Here is a 21948-nt window from a genome sequence, read left to right as displayed (position 1 = left end):
GTTTTCCACTTCGTTTTTGCCCAAGCAACTGCTTGGTGACTCCAAAGGGGTTTGCGATGAAGGCAGACCGCCTCTTGGCCCTCTCTTTCCCCCGCCGTCTGTGCCATTCTGCCCTTCGAAGAGTGGTGAGCTTCTTCCTGAGGATGCCGCGAAGTTCTGATAGTGCATCCCTTTCCTCTTCTCGCGCTACCTTGTACTGCCGCTTCAGGACCCGCAGCTCCTGCCTTAACTGGCTGATCTTCTCTGCCCTACGGTTGTTCATGTAGGGGGTCTTGGTACCCAACTTCTCCACTGTACCAAACCTCTCGACAGCAAGGCTGATGATGATGGTTGCCATGGTTTTGAGCTTCCCGTCTGTGTCGCCCTTGGCTGCTGATTCTAAGATCGTATCCACATCGTCATCGAACTGGAGCCACTGTCTCTCCTTACTGGCCGGAGGCCACTTGACCCGACGATGTTCGGTTACTCTGCCTGGGTCTGGGGCTACTGGTACGTGGAGGTTCCGAGCACTGTGGGGTGATTCCGGGCCTGGCTCCTCCTGCGTCTCATCAGGGGTGATGGGTGCGCTGTATCAGTTGCTCCTTCAACAAGCATTTCATCTTGCCCTGGTGGATCTTCAGGCCACGCGGGTTTTTGCATACTTTGCCGCAGACACATTCTGCAGTCGTTGTCGATAATCCGTCTGCGTTTGTCGTTAACTGTAGGTCCGTCCTATTGGGGTGCTCATTCTCCCCCCCTCTCGGGCATCCCTGGGGGTATATTACATTAAGGCTTTCCGTAGCTGATTTGGGTACTTCCTCACGGAAGTTGCAGGTTGGGTTGCTGGCCCTTCCTACCCCGGTTGCCGTCTCTCCGAGCTGTCCACTGTCTCTCCAGTTGTCGCCACACTATTCATGGTTGTCATCCAGTCTGTTCCTGAACGTCACTGGCCAGGCCAGGGTAAAATAGTTTAATATACATCTATTGATGCACTTAGACACATCATCAGTGATGGAACCTGGGGTCATTGGGTGTTTCGGGTCTCGCAACATCATACACCCTCAACCAGGCGACCCAGCCGGGATTGATCAAGTCCCAACTTGTGTCTAAGTAGCATGTACCCACGGATCGCCCCTCTTGATCCACAGCCATCTAGAGGCCTTCTCAGCTGCCTCTGTGGTGGTCTTGATGGCCTTTCTCTGACGTGCACCTGTGACTCCAAGCATGCTGTATGCTTTGCAGAGAGATCGCGCCTGGAATATCATGGCGATCTTCTCCACGATCATATCGTCCACTCGCAGACTAAGTCGCCGGCTCCCACGTAAAACAATAAAGCTGGCCATTGTAGAATGCGAGACTCAATGGAAAGTTTGAAACGTCTTTATATGTATTTTTTTAAAACCACGTGCCCTTTTCCTGGCATTCATTGTGGTTTTATCTAAATATCACACAAACAAAACAAGCAACTGGATTATTCAGTATTCCCGTTTTTATTTAAAAAACAGAAAAATGCAGTTTATTTGTTTATTCCTTTTGCCCTTTTTCCGTTTCAAAACCAAATCAGAAAAACCAAAAAACGACTCTGTAATTTGGTTTTTCTGATTTTGTACGAACCATACACGGATTCGTGTATGGTTCGTTCTTTGAATATTCCGATTTAAAACAAAATCAGAAAAACCAAATAACAGAGTCGTTTTTTGGTTTTTCTGATTTGGTTTTGAAACGGAAAAAGGGCAAAAGGAATAAACAAATAAACGGCATTTCATTTGTGTTTGTGTTTTGTTTGTTGGTTTTTTAAACCCGAAACAGAAAAAACAAAATAGATACATTTGTAGGCTACACCAGAAGGCAGAACGCAGCGAGCGAAGAAAAAAAGAGCATTTAGCCTTAGTTATGGAGCAAGGTATACGTTTTATTACTCTGTTTTCTGGGAATAATTGACGCAAGCAGAAACCAGAAAACAAGCCGTTTTTTTAGTTTTTTAGTTTTGACAAGAAAACGAAAATCTAAATTTCAGTTCGTTTATTCGTTTTTTGGTTCTTACTGAGCGAAACGAATTTACCACTCAATATCTGGTTTCCGCCGGTGGGCGGGTCCTCTTATTGGCTGGCGTGCTTCATTGCCCTGTGCTCTTCATAATAAAAGTTCTTCCGTTTGATAATGTCGACAAAAATATTACTGTATTATAGACACTAGCAGACACAGAGGACCACACCACCGACAGTCAAGACTGACACGGCTTCAAATAACAATAATAGTATTCATAATCATTTGAAAATGAGAACTTATGAAGTTATGATGACTTCAGTGCAGTTGATGTTTAGCCACAGTTAATGCATGCAGAGTAGACCTGAGGGCAGTTAATGCATGCAGAGTAGACCTGAGGGCTTTACTACGACATCATTGTCCGGCTCTGAACTATGCGCTCTGTGCGCGTTCACATCGAAGGAGCTGCTATCGCGGGCTGCTGATTTCCTCACAGCCTGAGAGCTATGAGGAATACAAGTGATTACAACACATTTCTGACAGCTGAACATTGCGCAGGGCTCTCCGTGAAACGCACGCAATTCAACCCATTCACACGCCACACAACTTGCGCCGCTATTTAACAGTGGAAGGGTAGGAATCAAATGCGTCCGGGTGAAATTTCAAAATCGTCCGGGATTTTATTAAAGCCTCAATACATTGCGTTCCTCTGGGTCTGTCACAAACTAGTTGGGCTACGCCCTCCCCTACTCAGTTCTGTTCGCTTTGCATTGGTGGAAGTGAGTAGGGGGAGTGGTTAAGTAAAGCCTTCAGATTGGAAGGTTTGACTTTAGAGTTACCGTCATGTTTTGTACTCTTTTTTTTACCATTATTGTTTTATACGGACAAACATTAACACATTTCTCCATTCTCCTGCAGGGGATTGATAAAGTTCTATCTATGTAACAGAAGGAAACACTTACTCATACTCCATCAAATATTCATACTCATACTTTGCACACTTTACCACAGCATTGGCCTACTGAATGCCACAGATATATTTTTAAGCATTGGACTGAATGCCACATAAATATAATATATGTTTTGCATGTTTGCAACGTTTAAATGTTCAGGGAAAAGTATATGCCTCTACTGGTGTTGCTTAGGCCAATATCCTTTTGAGGCAGTGTTGTTTCTGAATATTAGTGTTAAGAGCCAATAATGCCTACTATCATACATTAGTCACCATGTCTGTGGACAAATTTGTATGCAGTCACATATTAATATATCCCCCCCCCCACCGACAAAATCTCACTCTGAACTCAGTTCAAAAATGGAGAGCCCTGCATTGCGCATCTGTTGACCTTTATCCATTTACAGTAAACAGATAATTTTGTCTTGCTGAAAGATATTTTATGTTTTCATATTCTTTTTTACTGACAGTGATTACAGAATGTGAGTGCGTGTTATATTGAAAGCGAGGCTGGGTGTGCCTATGAATATAGGCTACAGTGAGTTGTTTAAGGTGCTTTACAAGCAAATCATATCGTCTACTCTGAACAGTGACAGGGAGTGTAAAGTAACCTACTTCATTCAATATCGAATAGGCTACTGTAGCCTGCCCTACACTATGTACAAATGGTTTTGCTCTTTGCTCATGGCAGTTGTGACAGTCATTTTAATGTGTCAGCAGGCAAGCTTCACTCATTCCAGGATGCATTATGCGTTGTCTTATAGCCTACTTGGAACATGTTTTGGAATGGATAGTAGCGTGTAGAAATTTGCTCATAACAGACCAGCTGGAATACAATGCAAACTCTTTGTATTCCAGCGTTTTTTTTGTGATGTTTTATGATGTTTCAATGTTGCGTTGGTAATGTGTTAGACAGCTTAGATGTTCTTAGATGTTTTGTTAACCTGATTCCTATCCCACTCTGTTTGAGTAAAAGTGTGCTACTGCTGCAAAATCTCTTTGCTTTTGTTTTTTTCTTTTCTTTAATGTGTTTGGAAATGACTTTTAATGATGTTAACTAGATCTCATAACTGGCCTAAACACATAAAATGTTTATATACCCTATACCGTTTGACTATAAGACCTCCATAAGAATCTCCTCTGTGCATGGGGGGGGCTGTACTTAAATTTAGTTAGAGTGTCTGCCTCTCTGACCCATGGAGAGAGCTGGTTCCACAGTAAAGGAGCCCAGTAACTGAATGCTCTACTTCCCAGTCTGTTTTTAGAGATACTGGGAGTAACTAACAGACCTGCATTCTGGGAGCCAATAAAAATCTTTGATAAGTCATAATAAAAAGAATGACTAATTATTGTGCATTTAAAGATGTATATTATTACATTGCAGCATTATTTGGGGATGACAATACAAGACTTCCATGAATGTGCATTTGAAGGAGAGTTTGCTTTGTATTCCAGCTGGCAAATTTCTATAGGCTATAGATCCATTTCAAAACACATTCCAAGTAGGCTATAGGACAAAGCACAATACATCCTGGAATGAGTGAAGCTTGCCTGCTGACATGTTAAAACTGTCACAACTGCCATGAGTAAAGAGCAAAACCATTTGTACATAGTGTAGTTTACAGTAGCCTATTCAATATTGAATGAAGTAGGTTACTGTACACTCTTTGTCACTGTACAGAGTAGTCAATATGATTTGCTTGTACAGCACCTTAAAGGCCCACTATGCAACTTTTTTAGCCAAAATTACATTAAGTATGCAGGTTGAGAGTTATGCTGATGGTTCTGCATCCATTTCTGGGTCGATTGGTGGGTGTGTCATTTTCCCATGTGGCCTCTACAGTGAAAAAGCGCATATGCAACTTAATGTGTTCGGACCGAGCGCTTCCGGATGTGACGCGGCGGAAGTATCCTCGAAAATGTAGTCAGATTGTAGTTTTGAAAATGCTTTACGGCACAGACACACACCCAAACATGGCACCGGCTAGATATAAACAGCCAGTTGCGAGGCAATTTGGCTTGATTTACCTTAATATAACAGGCTAGGAGTCATTGCGATGGTTCCATTATACATTTTTGTTAGATTGTTCGTTGTTTCAACTCCCCCTTGCGCATCTTGGCGGAGAAAATGAATATGTTTCTGCCGGCGACCCGCCGCCCACTCTCGCGGGAGTCTCGGGTCTCGCGAAGTAACGAATTGCTTTGCGGCACAGACCCCCAAACACGGAACCGGCTCGATATAAACACAAGTAACTAAGGGATTGTTACATTCATCATAGATCAGCCGACTAAAAAGAGACAGAGAAACCCAATGTCGGAGGAACAGAAGAAGAGAAAGGGGAGACTGACCGACAGTGAGGCCAGACACGAGTAAACGTTGGGCAAGCTTTTCAGGAATAGCGTGAACTGAAAGAAAATGAAGACTTCAAATCAGACTCCGACTTGGCCGTGTTGCTTTTGAAATTGAAAGTACCCTTGGGTGAACTTTGTCCTCGTGGTATTCTTGATGTTGATAGTCTCTGTACAAATGTGTTTGCTCAACCATTTTGTTGTGAGCCCTGTAAAAATTGTTTTCTCGACCGTTTTGTTGTGAGCCCTGTATGTTTCTAGCTTGCTTGGTTGCAGCTGTCACGTTAAAATTGTACCGGGGGCGAAAATTGTACCGGCCTACGTCATCGTTTGGTTACATCCTGACAACCTGCCCGGCAACAGACGACGCGATGCAGAAAACATGTTTCCAAACGACGAAATAACATAATACAGATAGCGGATCGCTATCTGTATTATGATAGATAGCGATAACACTTGTTTTTACTTTATATTTGTATTGTATTTGATTGTTTAATCGAAACAATAAAAAAATGTGCCCGCAAAACGGGCGATCGCGTCAAATGACGCGTCAAATCACGTAGGAAGGTTCTTGAACATTCTAGACTATGAAACCTGCTTAAAATCCTCAGTTTACTAGCTATATTCGATTAAACAATTCAATACAATACAAATATAAAGTAAAAACAAGTGTTATCTAGCGATCCGTTATCTGTATTATGTTTCAAGAACCCTCCAACGTCATTTGACGCGATCGCCCGTTTCGCGGGCAAAACATTTGTCATTTGACGCGATCGCCCGTTTCGCGGGCAAATTTTTTTATTGTTTCGATTAAACAATTAAATACAATACAAATATAAAGTAAAAACAAGTGTTATCGCTATCTATCATGATACAGATAGCGATCCGCTATCTGTATTATGTTATTTCGTCGTTTGGAAAAATGTTTTCTGCATCGCGTCGTCTGTTGCCGGGCAGGTTGTCAGGTTGTCAGGATGTAAACAAACGATGACGTAGGCCGGTACAATTTTCGCCCCCGGTACAATTTTAACGTGACACAGCCATATAAACACCTTTGTTTCCATTGGTGTTTTGCTGTTCGTCTGTCTCGTCCCCCAGATACAGACTGAATCCCCGAATCCAGGTTCTTGTTTATTTAGATTATTATGTTGGCCAACACTCTCACACTGATTGTTCTGTTCAACCTAAGATAAAACAATTATAATCTAGGATATAAATTCTCCCCGTCAACTATAAAAAGGATGGCTTTATGTTTATTGCAATACAAATACACCATTTTAAAAATGTATAACCTTGCCTACACTTTATGAACATTTACTTCGGACATGGCTCCACGCATTCGCCGGCTTCTTTGAAAACAAATGCACATGGCTCACGTAGAAGTGCATGGGGAAGGGTCGTCAACGAGTTGTTACGACAGTGTTGTAAAATATCTACTACGAAGCTGTAGGGGGCGCTGTGTAGAGAAATGTGCGTGCCAAAACCAAGAAAACAGCGAAGAAATTCCCGAAGTTGCATAGTGGGCCTTACAACTCACTGTAGCCTATATTCATAGGCACACCAAGCCTCGCTTTCAATATAACACACACTCGCATTCTGTAATCACTGTGAGTAAATAATTATATGAAAACAATATAAAATATCTTCCAGCAAGAAAAAATTATCTGTTTACTGTAAATGGATAAAGGTCAACAGATGCGCAATGCAGGGCTCTCCATTTTTGAATGTATATATTAATATGTGACTGCATACAAATTTGTCCACAGACATGGTGACTAATGTATGATAGTAGGCATTCTTGGCCCTTAACACTAATATTCAGAAACGACACTGCCTCAAAAGGATATTGGCCTAAGCAACACCAGTAGAGGCATATACTTTCCCTGAACTTTTAAACGTTGCAAACGTGCAAAACATATATTATATTTATGTGGCATTCAGTCCAATGCATATCTGTGGCATTCAGTGCTGTGGTAAAGTATGCAAAGTATGAGTATGAATATTTGATGGAGTATGAGTAAGTGTTTCCTTCTGTTACATAGATAGAACTTTATCAATCCCCTGCAGGAGAATGGAGAAACATGACGGTAACTCTAAAGTCAAACCGTCCAATCTGAAGGCTTTACTTAACCACTCCCCCTACTCGAATGTGTAGGCCTATTAACAATATTTTGACCATTAAATGCCTTCAGTAAGAGACCTGGATTGGGCTTTGCGGGTTTGTTTACGTTGCTATGGTTACCGGTCTTGCGTGTTCCAACGGTTTATTAGGTATCTAATAAATCGCTGTCTAATCAATACTTCATTCACTGCCTCTTCCGTGGCCATTACAATATTATGAATAGACTGCTCGGTTTAAAAAAAAATATATATATTTTTTTTATAAAACATACATTTTCAGTCGCACCGGTGCGCCCAAATAAAATATTTGGTCGCACTCCCTCGAATAGGCTCTGTGCACTAGAACCCGGAAGTCAACTGACGGTGTCGGCATTCTAGTTTCCGGTCTACTTACTGACCCAGTCCATAGCGTGAACATGTCTGGCTTTTCTAGATGTCTCCAAGACCTACCGACAATAAATGTTAACGTTGTTCACCGCATTGTTGGTGCTAGTTCCCTTGCCCCTACAAGCAAGCGGGAAAAAGGATTTAAGCTCTATATTTCGAGTTATTTGCGTAACTTTGAGGGTAGGTGACAGACTACCGGCTTTTTAGTGAACATTTTTTAGCGACAACATTTTTTTTCTGTATTTAAAACACTTAACTGTCCGTTGTAGTACTAACTGTACCAACGTGTGTCCATTTTTTTAGTGTCTAGCAAAGATAAGGGAACATCGGAGGTGATTATCAGAGCATTGTGCCACAGGTCCATGAAGAAATCAGAGAAGCCTCACAGCTTGAGTGTATGTTAAAGCTATCGATAAACCAACCGTTATAAACAAACCGTTATACGCCTGTTTCTTTTATAACAGTGTCCGTGGGGGGATTTAGCTGAGGTCATATGTTTAATCAAATAATCAATACAAACATGTATAATTAAAAAAACAGCACAAATGTACACACAAGCGCACTTTCCTCGTCAGCCACCACAACACGCAGAAAGCTCCAGCCGAGAGCGCCCACCACGGCCCCAACACAGTGCAAGCACACGAGCCGCACACAGACACAAACACACCAGCTTCACATTGCCTCAAACTCCACAAATGTCTCTTTTTGTATAGCACTGTAGTGCTCACGGTCAACACACACTGTACTAGTAGCACTGTACTCATGGTCTAAGACCATCGGAACGGGTAGCTCAGGCTCTTCGGGGTCGGAGCAAGGCACGGGACTCGCCGGTCTCTCTCTTCGCTCCCAGCCTCCCACACACCAGCCCGTGTTACCGGCTGGAAGCTGAGCACAACGGTACACAGCAGTGTTGGTTTGATCCGCCTTCATTCCGTTGAAGCTTGTGAAGTCTTCTAACATTAAATTTCCGTTGTTTGGTTGGGTTTTCCATCTTTTTACTATTTATAGTTGCCGTGGTAACTGATACGGGAAGTAGACCGGAAACTAGTATGCCGACACCCGGCGACACCGGAAGTTCGCTTCTAGAGTTGTGCACAGAGCCTATTCGTTTCGCTCAGTAAGAGAACCAAAAAACGAATAAACGAACTGAAATTTAGATTTTCGTTTTCTTGTCAAAACGAAAAAACTTTTTCTGGTTTCTGCTTGCGTCAATTATTCCCAGAAAACAGAGTAATAAAACGTACCTTGCTCGTTATGGCCGCACTTGAACCATATGAGGATTATATTCGTGAACTATTTCACAATGGAAAGACATACGACGTGATCAGTACCGCTCTAAGGCAATCTGGTGCACCGAAGTGCTCCGTTATGACGGTGAGGAGGTTCTGTGTGGAGCATGTTACGTATTTTAGGAACACAAGCTGTATTTCCCTCACTTAACCAATAGGGGGTAGGACCAAACATATAAGCCGTAAATACTACACATAGCCACAAGGGAAAGCAGGACATTACTGAAGGCTGTAATAGATACTTTAGCCACAGAGGGCAGCACCACAGACCAGGCGAGGAAAACGGAGGATTACGTCACACCGGTTCCTCTCCAAGTCTTCCGGTCCTCGCTGAGTCCATAAGAAGCCTCCAGCTCGTGGAGGCAGATCAGAACTCTCTCGGCAGCGATTAGACATACGTGGGTTTATGCCTTTGATCAGCTAGGAGAATACTCTCGCACGTGCTTAGAACACATCTTCAATCTCTCTTTACTTCAGAGCATCAGTTTACCATACCGAAAATACTTTATACAAATAAAGTCTCTTTAAAGCTATTCCTTTGGATTCGACCCCTCTTTCCCTGAAGAACATTGCAAGCACAACCTGCGAAGAAGAAATCTAGTTTCCGACACGGATTTGGAAATGGCAGTGGTTTCTTCCATCAACAAGGTAGGCCTATGTGTGTATTTAATCTTTAAGTATTTAAACTTTTTAGTAGGCCTATAGATATACATAATCGATATGTTTTAACAGACGGGACCGACCTATGGTCGAACATTTATGACGGGATACCTATCATCGATCGGTGTGCATGCTGGGGAAAGCAGTTGGGAGAGTCTTACGAGACGTTCATCAGCCATACCACGATTTGCGAAGACATGTAAGTAACTTAGAGTAAGTAAACAGTGAAAAGTAAATATTCATGAAACACTGGAGCAAAAATAATTTTAATTATACTTCTCTTCCTTTCAAAGGGTGCTCGTAATCTGAACCCCATTCCCTACCATGCAGAATATATGGGCCATAAACTGCATATGGATCAAAATGAGAAGCTCGGCATGTTCGGTGTCACATAGGCCTATGTGGTGGCAGTTGACGGCAACAGCAGCAAAATTGTTGCAAATGCCACCATGCCTGTGAAAAACAATCTGATTATTTATGAGCAGGTATACAGGTGCGTCCTACACTACTTGCAAAGTAAACTTGTCATTATGTTTTGTATGGCTCCTCATATCAAACTGAAAGTATGATTCCAAGTTTATTTCAGTGTAATGCATTTGACTCACTGTACTTTATGTATGTGTCTAATTTCTACCAGATGTGCAGTGGTTGCCAATGGGATGTGGGACCAAGTCAGAGTTGACCATGGGAAGGAGTTCTATCTGTGCCTGTACATCCAGGAAATCCTTTCCAGGCAAAGGTATAACCTCAGCAGGCAACCATACTTGCAGACTACATCTTCAAGGGTACGTCTTTGTATTACTACTAAAAAGGGAGACGAAAGGTGAAATCAGATTATATGGCCACAGTGAAAACTGACAGAATTTGTGTCAAATGGAATCTGAAGCATCTGAATATGTCAGCATTTGTCCACAGCTTCGAACAAAATATTTAGCAGTTACTATTAGTAGCAGTTACTATTCATTTTAAGCAGATTATCGCCCTCACTTATTTTTCAAACATACTGAATTTTGTGTTCACAACAGAATCTTAGGGTGGAGCGGATTTGGCCTGTAGTCAATAACCGGGTAAACTAACCACTGAAGCAGGCCCTGGTGCACCTGACTGACCAAGAGGCCATAGACATGCAGGACAACACAGTGAAGTTCTGTGTGTCTAACCTGACGTGCCAACTCAGCCAGATTGGGCTAGACAGGGTTGTGCAGTCATGGAATGCACATAGGATTCCAGGTATGCTAAAAAATAAATTGTGAATGAATCATGTCAGCCCAAAATAAACGTACTACTAATATTAATAAAATCCTATTTTTATTTGTTATTCTCTTTACCATTATATATTTTATTTTAAAATGTCTTGAAATGTGAAATGTGCTATAATTTCTTTTTACTTTGGCTTAAAATGTTTCCTTTACAAGGTAGAGGAATACCTAATGAACTAGCTGCAGCAGGATGCCCAGCACAGATATCGGAGGACCTGCTACCCAGTGCTTCTGTTGCTGCTGACAGATATGAGCAGGAGTTTGGAAGCTCTCTCAGCAGGGAGGCAGCCTTTGGTGTGGACCCCTTTCACACTGAGGAAGACAGGAGCCGGGCACAAAGGGACTTTGCGGTGGCCTACCCTGATCCCTCTGTCATTTTTGACAATGTGGTCAACAATGACCATAGTGGATTTCATGAAGCCCTTTTCTGCCTGCTGAATGCCACGGAGAGGAATGTGTGAAATGTTTTGATGGATGTGTGACTGCCTGTGTATATTGTTAAGTGTTAAGTGTGATTAACTGTAAATGTTCTTAATGATGCTGTTAATAATGTATGTGTTTATCTGCCGTTTTCACAGTGGAGTTTGAAGAAAAGACTTCAATAAAACCTGTTGCAAGGAAACCACTTGTGTCTGCGAATGCTTGAGAGGGATTTATAGAACTGTCATAACCGGACAGCTGCTAAATATTTTACATTTGTCCATCTACATGTGAATCACTATTTTATAACCAAACAAAATAGTATGTAAAATTAATGACAATAGAACGATTTTCAGAAAGAACTACAATTTAATGGGCAAATAACAATTTAACACGACATTACACATAATAGTAATTTTAAAATAGAATAAAAAATAAAAATGAAAGGTATATTGATAACTAACAAAACATGAACATTTGGTGAACAAAAACAATAACTTAAGAAATTATATTATGCAGTACAGCCAGTGCCTCGTCCAGCCCCACCACTGGCTGCGTGTTGCCTCCGTAAAAGTCCACACCTCTGCATTTAGGGCAGTAGGTGTGGCTAACCTGCCATTGCTCCACACAGCTGCTGCAGCCCAGGATGGTTCTGCAGCAGCTGGCAAATATGGGCTCCTTCATAGGATCTGCAGTTTAAATAGAGAATTTTTAGATTAGTGACTTTAAGGAGGCTCTTAGACTTTTTTGAAGAATACTTTTTAATAACTTTCATGGTAAATAATAACAACATATTACAAACCTCCACATATGATACAGGCAAATGCTGCCTTTACAGCTGCCGCCTGGCTGTTACTCAGACTTATTGATGTCCTTCGGTTTGCCTGTGCAAAATTTGCAAGGTCTTGGAGCGTCTTGGATACATCTTTTAGACCCTGAGAAGTGAGGATGACCTCCTATTTGGTCAACGACCAAGGGAAGGTCTGTGTCCTCATGTTGACTGAAAAATATACAGAACATATTGTTAAGTGTGTATTAACTTGGACTTTCTTTTTTTATATTAGGGAAGGATAGTTGTTCTGTATTTGTGTTTTTTATTTATTCAGTGACCTTTGGTATGCAATTTATCACAGACAGCTTAACTTTCTCTCCTTCTTTTATTATTCTTCCCCCCCCCGGTTCTCTGCATCTGGTCTTTGGGAACAGCAAAGATCTTTCTTGCATGCTGCTTCCAGAATGCAGATCCTGTATTGTATGGATGTTTTTACATTAGTGTCTATTGACAACACAGAGCAATTGTGGTAAAAACAACAACACTTGAAAGGACCCAATTTGAAAAGACAGTAGCCGGACAGACACTCTGTAGTATGGACACTTCTGATCCAATTAGATTTCTAATCAGAATAGATCTATTCCTATCATGCGAAAAGTGTGATAGGAGTGAACGGAGCGTTCCACAGCATTGAGAAGAGCTGTGTCATAAACATTTATAACACTAATAAGGGCCATGGATTAAGACAGTCTAACAGATGTATGCAATGATTGACTGTACCTCTGTTTCCCTCACAGTCCAGGATCTCATTTGCATGGCTGTCCACAAGCACAATAGGCTCGTCGTCGCCCAGAGCCTCCACCACTTTCACCCTTATGCTATTAACAGATGCCTCAAACTCAGAAAATCGTACTGCCACCGTTTTCCGAGTCACTGGCCTTCCATCCACCACCTCCGCTATAAAGACATTCCTGAGTATAAACATAAACAAAACACTTAAGCCCATTTATAATGCCCAATACACCCTGTTCCAAAATTAATTATACTCACAGACGTTACAGACGTTCAAACACAAAATGTTTGAAAGGGATATTGACAAAGAAAAATGTTCAGTGTACTTGTATTCACCTTGTGTTTAGCTTTGGACCCACAGCTCTGGGAGCAGGCAGAGCTCCTGAGGCAACGGGGAGAGCACTGCTGGATGGGCGGCGAAAGGCAAAGCGAGCAGCAGGGTTTTGACCTTGAGAGCCTTCATCAGCTGTGCTCTCCCCGTGTACCTCATAGTGGCCACCGTCTTTGAGGTCTGTGAGACTGAAAGCTCCTTCTGGTCCAGGGAGTATCCCTCTGTTGCTGTCGTCAGTAAAATACAGAGAGTGTGGATGGACCTGAAAATAAACATTTTTGATCAAACTTTATTTGAAGGGATATGCATAAGAATGACATGAAACCTGTCATGAACCTGAAGCAGTCTTCATGAATGTTAATAACTGTTTTAAGTTTTAATAATTGTTATAACAATTCAGTCAACATAAGTGACTGCATTCATACAGTCCACTTTGTCATTAAATAAGACAGCATGACCTGTCATGTAACGTCACATAGCAGTCCTAATTATCAAACTTAAAAGAAGCTCGAGCTTTATGTTAACATTAGGCCTAATCAATAAAAACATTAATCACAATGAATTACAAAACACAATTAACTATTCAAACATTAACCACATATTATTAACCATATGGGGTTGATTTTGAGATTGGCTGTCATGAGACCATGAACATTATAATTGTGTCTTCATGACAATAGGCCTATGTGATATAGCATAGCCTCTAATGTATGTAGCCTATTGTACAATATGTAGGCTACTTGTCATTTAGATGTATTTTAATGTTTTATGACCAGCTAGGTTTCTTAGTAAACAGCCACCTGGAATATCATGGCGATCTTCTCCACGGTCATATCGTCCACTCGCAGACTAAGTCACCGGCTCCCACGGAAAACAATAAAGCTGGCCATCGTAGAATTGCTTGACTCAATGGAAAGTTTGAAACCACGCGCCCTTTTCCCGGCATTCATTGTGGTTTTATCTAAATATCACAAAAACAAAACAAGCAACTGCCGTTTATTTGTTTATTCCTTTTGCCCTTTTTCCGTTTCAAAACCAAATCAGAAAAACCAAAAAACGACTGTTATTTGGTTTTTCTGATTTTGTTTTAAATCTGAATATTCAAAGAACGAACCATAGACAGATTTACCCGGATTTCAAATACTATGTTTACTTGTTTTGAAAACACCACAATATGTCTCTTTTAAGACTTACCATCTTTATAGTACCATTGGCTGATCTATTGAACTTACGTGATATAATTAAATGGAAAATAAGAACAACATGACCAAAGATCAAACCATTTCTGGATTTATTACAGTATTTGATTGTTCTTTGGAATTAGGGCCTTATTATTTTCAGGGAACCCGACCCACCCACTCAGCCTTTGTCATGCCTCTCCAAGTCCTCCTCACTGAATGTGAATGGCTGGTCATAACCCATCAGATGATTGTAGTCACTGGGGAGCTGGAAGAGGTCGGGGTTCACCAGCATGCTCCTCCGGCCAGCGTAGAACGAGGTGAACATCTTTGCGACGGCTGGAATGCTGACCTCCCCCTGTTTAAACACGGTCCTCTTCTCCATCAGGAAGATGTTGCAGGTGACGGCCGTGTAGGTGTCCTGATCGGCGTTGTGGTACAGTCGGATAACGTAGCCCTTGGTGAGCAGGTGGAGGAGGACGGGGGTGACGAACGTGAAGAGGCTGATGATCGCGATGAAGGACGCCTGCACAGCCAAACTCTGTGTGGCCAGCCCGGTCTTGAAGAGGACGTGTGGCATTAGACACAGACTGGTGCCACTGCTGGTGTAGGAGAACATCTTCACTCCTGAGGAGAGACACATGTAGAAATAATTAATGATACTAGAGTTTTTACGAGTGCGTTCAACCTATAGTTGTAATTAATAGGGGTAATTGTTCAATGGAATGTGAAGTATACTACACAAGCAGATATATTATTAAAAAAGCTTTTATTGTTACTCAGGGCTGATGAGTGCATTGACATTTAAAAATGCAAGGCAACTACTATTGGTTAGTTGAAAATAATAATCATCATTGAGATTAAACATCTCTTCCAGTGTCCTGGCCGAGACAGGCAGCAGTAGCCTACAGTCACACATAGCATACACACAAAACATAAGAAAAATAAAACTACTAAAACAGTCTGCAGGGGGGAAAGGGGGATATCAATATCGCAAGACATTTCGGGAGGCTCAAGGAGTAGAGTAATATTAAGTTTGAGCAACAAAGTGTAAATACATTTCGGGAGGCTAAAGGAGGAAGTGTAGTCCTGTGGTGGACTTTAAAGACATAATTCACCATAGCCTACTATGTCATTGACATGTTTTGTTGTGTTATAGGGAGACAGTCTCTTTAAGATCACCTCACTTGTGTGTTAATATGCCGGTCTGCGCTATGTTTGAATTTAACGGTTTTTATATGACAAAATGAACAACCTGCCGTTGCTTGTCGAGGTGAGAAATTGTCTCTTCCCTTATGTTATCGCAATTTAGTTAAAAAATAGTTTATAGACAGAACATTTTACCTTGGAGTTTGTCGACGGCGGAGCTTGCGTGTGTGTTCTTACCTGCGCGTGTGCCGATGGCGGAGCCAGTAAACGTCTTACCTGTGAGCGTGTGTGTGTGTGTGTGTGTGCGTGCTCTGTGTGTGTGCTTCCGTGTATGTGTCACTGCCTATGTGTTGACGTCCGGTGTGCGCGTGCTTTGTGTGCGCGTTTCCGTGTATGTTCGTGCGCACTTGAGTGACTTGAGTAACTGGCGCGACAGGCATGCAATTATAGTTGTAAGATATTATCATTATGTATATAATGAAAACATCATCAACAAACCTAGGATAGATTGTCTCCCGTCCAGCAATACCTAACTTTTCGACTGTGGGGATTAGGGCTGGGTATCGCGGCCAATTTCCTAAATCGATTCGATTTCGATTCATAAGGTTCTGGATCGATTAATCACGTTTCGATTCGATTCAATCTGCTCTTAAATAATGAAAATGGCTCAACTGTTTTACAAACTATTTTTCTCTTCATCTTAAACAACAGGTTTTAAGTGCAAACTTGTAAATTGGACAGTTTAAACTTGAGCTGTAAACAAAACTGTCTCAAGTCTCAAAAGTGCAATTTTGAAATTAGAAAGGAATTGCAAGTGAAAGTGAACTTGAACTACAACATTCCATCACTGCAAATTGCATTAAGGCATTGTTTATTAAAGTGAAAAAATAATAATCGTAAAACAAAAAATAAATAAATGGATCCCATGCCCTATGAATCGATATTGCAAAATATAAATGAAATCGATCCAAAATCGATCAAATCGATTTTTTACCCAGCCCTACTGGGGATCCTCTCATGGGTTCCCTCAATGTATTACTAGTATAAGTCAAAGATATATAACAGGACCACCTTGTTACCTTCACCCTCGTAGGGCTATAGTTGGTGAATTATCATTTAAATAACGTTTGTCAACTGGGGAATGACTAAAAAAATAAAAATCGAATCGAATTGAAAATAAAATGTCTATTGCACAGATATGGTATTAATTGTGACTTATCTTAAAACAAATGTTACAGCATCTGACTTACCAATTATAGCTCTACCAAGGCTCCCTGTGTAAACAAGTCTCCCTGTCTCAGAGTAGTCCGACGCAGAGGTGCAGAGACTTTTTGAGGAGAGACACAGGGGTAGAAGGGGTTTGCACTGCGTCTGTGCACAGAAAAGCATACAAGATGGCCAAATGATAAAGCCAGTCAACACAATCAACCCATCACTATAGACACCATTGTTGTCCAATCATTCAGACAGGAATAAGATAAGTCACAGTACTTAAGATGTATTGCTTCACAGAAGTCTTCCTCCCTCGGGTTAATATCATCGAATCATTTAGGGTTTATTAGATCGTGGTCAGCCAATGGGAGAATGAATATTCAGGGTATGGTCAATTGTAAATGCTAATTGTGATTGTCATTTTTTCGTATTTTGTAGTATTCATATATAACAATTTACAGCGTTAGCTGTTTTTCTTTTCGAAAAAATCTTTACGTCATTCCAAATTAAAGTCACTTTGGGAGTCAGGGTTAAGGCCTCGTATGAATGACAGAAATACTAACATTTCCAAACGGAATCCCACATATTCAACGTTTTATTCGAAGTCTTTCTGCTGAATGAATGGCATTTGCATTACAAACATGGTCCAATAACTTTATAATACCAAGTGATGCTCTCCCGTTTCCAGTAAAGAACATAACACTAATTAATAGATCCTAAATCCGTGGTTAACTATTCAACTTACTTGTCTAAATACCTTGACATTCCCGGAGTGGAACGACCTCCTCAGAAACGAGGTATCCGTCCTCTGGTGAGGGCTCGACAGCCCGCTGCTCATACAGCCTGGTTCTACCGAAAACTGAGCTTTACATTTGACATTTCTTAGAGATTGCGGGCCAACACACCGCTGCAATCCTCGAAGTAGGGTTAAATAAAGCATTTTTTCGGTATATTTGAAATAGATGAATGGTTAAGCGCTAGGTAAAGTCAAGGCGGATTTGTTGTGATGAGGTCTTCTTCTAGTAGTTTTAGGTATACACGGACCGTAGAAGGGCGTCTTGCACAACGCTGCCACCTACAGGTTTGGACGTCAGCACTGACCATTCATAAAAAAAAAAGAGAAAATAAAAGTATGCCCAAGTTCAGCATATTGAAGTTCATGGCTCATTACAAAAATATATGCAGGAGTGATTAATGCTTATTTTGGAAACATATAGACGAGAGGAGAAGGGTACTGGCTAGCAGGGGCGCTTCTCACCCATTTTACTGGATAACAACTGGATATAAAAATATATATATTTTTCGATATGATATTTTAATTTACTACAATAATACTTGTAATGAATTAGTAGTAAGTAACATGAGTTTTACACCACAAAATATTGGCTTTAGATTACGGCCAGCAGCGTAGTGCGTAATTACTCCGTAGGTACGGTGTAATATTGAGTAATTTTAATAAAGAAACAAAATATCTGATATATTCTCTGTGAATATAGCCGTGAACTGGCAGACAGTGAGACCACAACGAAAATGCCAATCCAACAAGGGAACTAAAGAAGTGAGGAAAAAAATTGAAGTGAAGAATAAGGGGTTACATTGGCTGTTCCCAATGTGAAGGATGCTCAACGGCTGCCCTTCTAAGGACGCGTCGTCATAGAACGCCGACAAGCTCTGTTCCAATGTTGAGAAAACTCGGAAATTCAGGCCCTTTTCGCGTCCTTTATTTTTGAGAATTCCTAAATTTTTCAAGGTTGCATCGATGGATCCTCAACGAGCCAAACACCCACAATCCTTTGCGTTCACACGCTGCGCAGGATATTTAAAAATTGCGTATAGAAAGAAATACACATTGCCTTACACAACTGAAGTAATTTGAACGTTTCAGAAATATTTTGTGCCGTATTGCCTTTTATAGATTAAATGCAAAAAAATAACCTGTGCGATTTCTTTCAAAAGTTTTTGCAACGTAATGATAGGCTATATTTTGCATTGATTTTATGGATTGATTTTTTCTAATGTGTAAGTAGGTGGTGTTTAAACAAACTACTATCGCCAATAACAATTTCAACAATTCAAATATGAAATATATAACACTGGAGCAATATTTAAAAAGCGGAAGCGGAAGCGCTTCCACACTAGCAAGTCGTTCCGTACTCTAGCCTCATCTCCATAGGACGCGACTAGCAAGGAAGTGTTCTAGCAAGGCTGCAGCCTGCACTTTGGGGAACAGCCACTGATGAGGGAATGAGGTGCAGGGGGCAAGATTAACAAGGACGCACAGGCAGGGCTCCAGACTAACTTTTTCCTTGGGTGCACTGGTGCGCCTAAATTTTTAATTTGGGTGCACCAGCACGTATTTATGGTGCACCCAAGTTGTGAGTTGTTGAGGGGGGGGGGGGGGGGGGTGACGGTGACGACATTGACAGCTGTCGTCACCCTACGGCGCACTCTCAAGCCCTGTAAACATAGGTACACAGGAGTAAAGGTGTAGAAATGTTTATTCAAATCAACATCAACAACAACAACAACACAGGATAATAAAACAAAATAAAAAAGTGCTTGAAAACCCCAAATAATATACACCAAACAAAAAGAACCTTAAACACAAGTGTGTGGTGTTCCTTGGCTAGATTACTGAGCATTAGCTGACCCATGATCAGACGGCCAACATTTGTAATTTGGCCTTCTTGCCCTCTTTCCTTGGGTCAACCAGATTGCCACACTTTCTGTTGGGTGAAAGTCCTCCAAAGTTGGACCCTCAACGCTGATTCTAATCAGGTCTTCCACTGTGTCTGAATGAAGAGATGCTCTCACGTCAGACTTTATCCTCTTCTGTGAAGAGAATCCCCTCTCACACACAGCAGAAGACACTGGAAGGACCAGCATTATGTGGACCAGGTGCAGGATGTTCTAAAAGAAACAAACAAACATATAAACTTGAGATGTACAAGCCAATGTTTTAACATAAAAGCTTTGAAATAAAAACAGTATAAAAACCTTGAACTCCGAGCAGTATGGCTCTCTGTTCAACATCATCTCCCACAGGCTTGTGTAGCTCTTGTCCTTAAACATCCTAGATATCAGCATTTTCAAGGCCACAAACTCCTCTTTTGCCAGCTCAGTGTTGACACCATTTCTGAAATTACCACAAGAAATGGGATGAAATGGCAATACACTTTTTGGAAACAGTAATATTATTACAAATAGCATAATATTGTTGGTCTGTTCCAATCAGTCACCTTGTGATGATGGGGGAGAAATGTTCCAAGAGGAACTCAAGATCATCTGCACCATGGTCCACCAACTTCTCTTGGCTCTCTGGCCAGGAGTCATGGTTGAAAATGTTGAAGCATCTGACTGCCTTTGCAGTGGCAGATTCTGTAGGGCCCTCTCCTATGAGAACAATTAAAAATCTCCATACATTATTAAGAAGTTATTAGGTCAACATTATTAAAGCTTATTGTTGTTATTATTTTTATGAAAGGTTTAAAGTTGATGTAACTTCACTTGCCTAGGAGGCTACAGAATCTGGCCTTCAGATGCTTCACTGTGGACCTTACTGTTGCCTCTATCGCATTTTGAAGTTTAGGGGCCCTCTTGCGCGAAGCCTCAGCTTCTGCCAGATTTGAAAAGTCACCTTTGAGTGTGACTGTCTGTGTACAGGTATAAAAACAAATGATGAGATTATGATATATTATGTTTTACATTTAAACCAACAAAACAGAGAAATTAATATTTTACCTGAAACTTGTAATTTGGGATTTCCCCCTGTTCTTCTTGTTGTCTCTTCTGTTGCCGAAGTGCGTCCTGGAGCTGTGACAGTCTGCCCCCTGGTTTGGGCCTTGCTTCCATGACCTCTGTGGTCGCCAGAAGATTTTGAAGCCCACAAACTGCCTATTTAGACAGATATATGTAGCCATTTTACATACATGACTTAGCCAAACACGGAATTAAATTGAAAATGTAATGTATGTATTTATTTTAATGTATCACATACTTGAGGAAGTATTATTTCATTTTTCTGGAGGAGACTGAACTTTGTGAGCCCAGAAAACACATCAGCAAGGAAGTGGCAGAATGCAACAAATGTGCCATCCCCCATAGTTTTCTTGATCTAAACCCAGATTAACCATATTAAGCACAATAAATACACAAACTCAGTTAAAAACATCAAATTGATAAGGAAAGCACAATGACACATATGTAAGAAATTCCTTATCCAAAACAGACCTTTCTGGCTCGCCCTGCAATATCTGCATTGGCAGAAGACCCTGCCAAGTGGTCCATATGGCAGTAAACTGCAGTGAACTGCCCATGGTTGTCCTTCCCAGGTCTGAGGAGGGTCTCCAGGGCCCTGGAGACATGAGGAAGCCATCGCGTCCCTCTAACCCCACTGGGGACGAGCACATTCACCCCAAGGTCTTCTCCAAGGGCCTTGAGCTCCCTCATCGATTTGGGACTGAAGTGATAGGTCTTCCAAACCATGTTAAGCATGTCATATACCTGACCAATCATGGCATTGTCCCGCTGGACAGACAACATGGCCAGTTCCAATCTGTAAAGGCACATTATAATTACATAAACCCGATATTTATGTTTTATTAATAGGTGATAATGCATGCAAGCCTTACCTGTGAGGCATGCAATGAAAAGGGACAATGAAGTCCCCAGCTTCTTGCTGCAAAAGGGCGATGACTCCCCCTTTATGGCCAAGATTCACAGCAGCACCATCTGCCCCCATAGCCACAGTTTTGTTAAGCCAGTCTGCACTTGGTTCACCCAGAGCAGCAAACGCTTTTTTTGTGGCAGCATAGACTCCTGTAAATAACAAATATAATAATAATAATAATACATTTAATTTAGAGGCGCCTTTCAAAACACCCAAGGTCACCTTACAGAGCATATAGTCATCATACATTTTTTAAAAAACAAGACATTGTGGAAAAAATAAATAAATAAATAAATAAACATAAGCAATAAGAAATAAATAAAACAAAAACAAGACAAAACAAAACAAAAAAACAAACAAAACAGTGATCAGTTAGACGTTGTGTGCGAGTTTGAACAGGTGAGTTTTGAGTTGTGACTTGAAGGTTGTAATGGTGTCTGACT

At 41.2% G+C, this 21948-nt stretch overlaps 2 protein-coding genes and 1 long non-coding RNA gene across 6 annotated transcripts; 1 reads left to right on the top strand and 2 right to left on the bottom strand.

Annotated features, from left to right (window-relative positions):
- The first annotated feature begins 7690 nt into the window (after nt 1–7690).
- On the top strand, nt 7691–11801 carry LOC130386907 (uncharacterized). Its single transcript, XR_008896256.1, has 6 exons — nt 7691–9711; nt 9796–9922; nt 10017–10216; nt 10361–10508; nt 10749–10953; nt 11139–11801. It is a non-coding gene; the product is annotated as an uncharacterized LOC130386907 (long non-coding RNA).
- tmem70 (transmembrane protein 70) lies at nt 11783–17892 on the bottom strand. 4 transcript variants are annotated; one of them, XM_056595766.1, is made up of 5 exons: nt 17594–17892; nt 16875–16995; nt 12955–15102; nt 12205–12647; nt 11783–12091 (listed from the first exon to the last, which is right to left on the bottom strand). In XM_056595766.1, exons 1-3 carry the CDS (start codon nt 17774–17776, stop codon nt 14657–14659), a joined length of 750 nt encoding a protein of 249 aa, XP_056451741.1. In that variant the 5' UTR covers nt 17777–17892; the 3' UTR covers nt 11783–12091; nt 12205–12647; nt 12955–14656. The 4 variants fall into 4 exon arrangements, with proteins under 4 accessions (XP_056451741.1, XP_056451738.1, XP_056451739.1 ...); XM_056595764.1 differs by lacking the exons at nt 11783–12091; nt 12205–12647 and having other exon boundaries at nt 12955–13145; nt 13303–15102; nt 17582–17889; XM_056595765.1 differs by lacking the exons at nt 11783–12091; nt 12205–12647 and having other exon boundaries at nt 12955–13559; nt 14098–15102; nt 17582–17889.
- A 2363-nt stretch (nt 17893–20255) lies between these two features.
- LOC130386904 (zinc finger protein 862-like) lies at nt 20256–21567 on the bottom strand. The gene is made up of 5 exons (XM_056595768.1): nt 21468–21567; nt 21067–21391; nt 20834–20950; nt 20578–20730; nt 20256–20489 (listed from the first exon to the last, which is right to left on the bottom strand). Exons 1-5 carry the CDS (start codon nt 21476–21478, stop codon nt 20340–20342), a joined length of 756 nt encoding a protein of 251 aa, XP_056451743.1. The 5' UTR covers nt 21479–21567; the 3' UTR covers nt 20256–20339.
- Between the last annotated feature and the right edge of the window lie 381 nt (nt 21568–21948).

The sequence above is a fragment of the Gadus chalcogrammus genome, chromosome 8, assembly GCF_026213295.1.
Source record: "Gadus chalcogrammus isolate NIFS_2021 chromosome 8, NIFS_Gcha_1.0, whole genome shotgun sequence".
Lineage (NCBI taxonomy): Eukaryota > Metazoa > Chordata > Actinopteri > Gadiformes > Gadidae > Gadus > Gadus chalcogrammus.
This window is presented reverse-complemented; position numbering and strand designations above follow the sequence as displayed.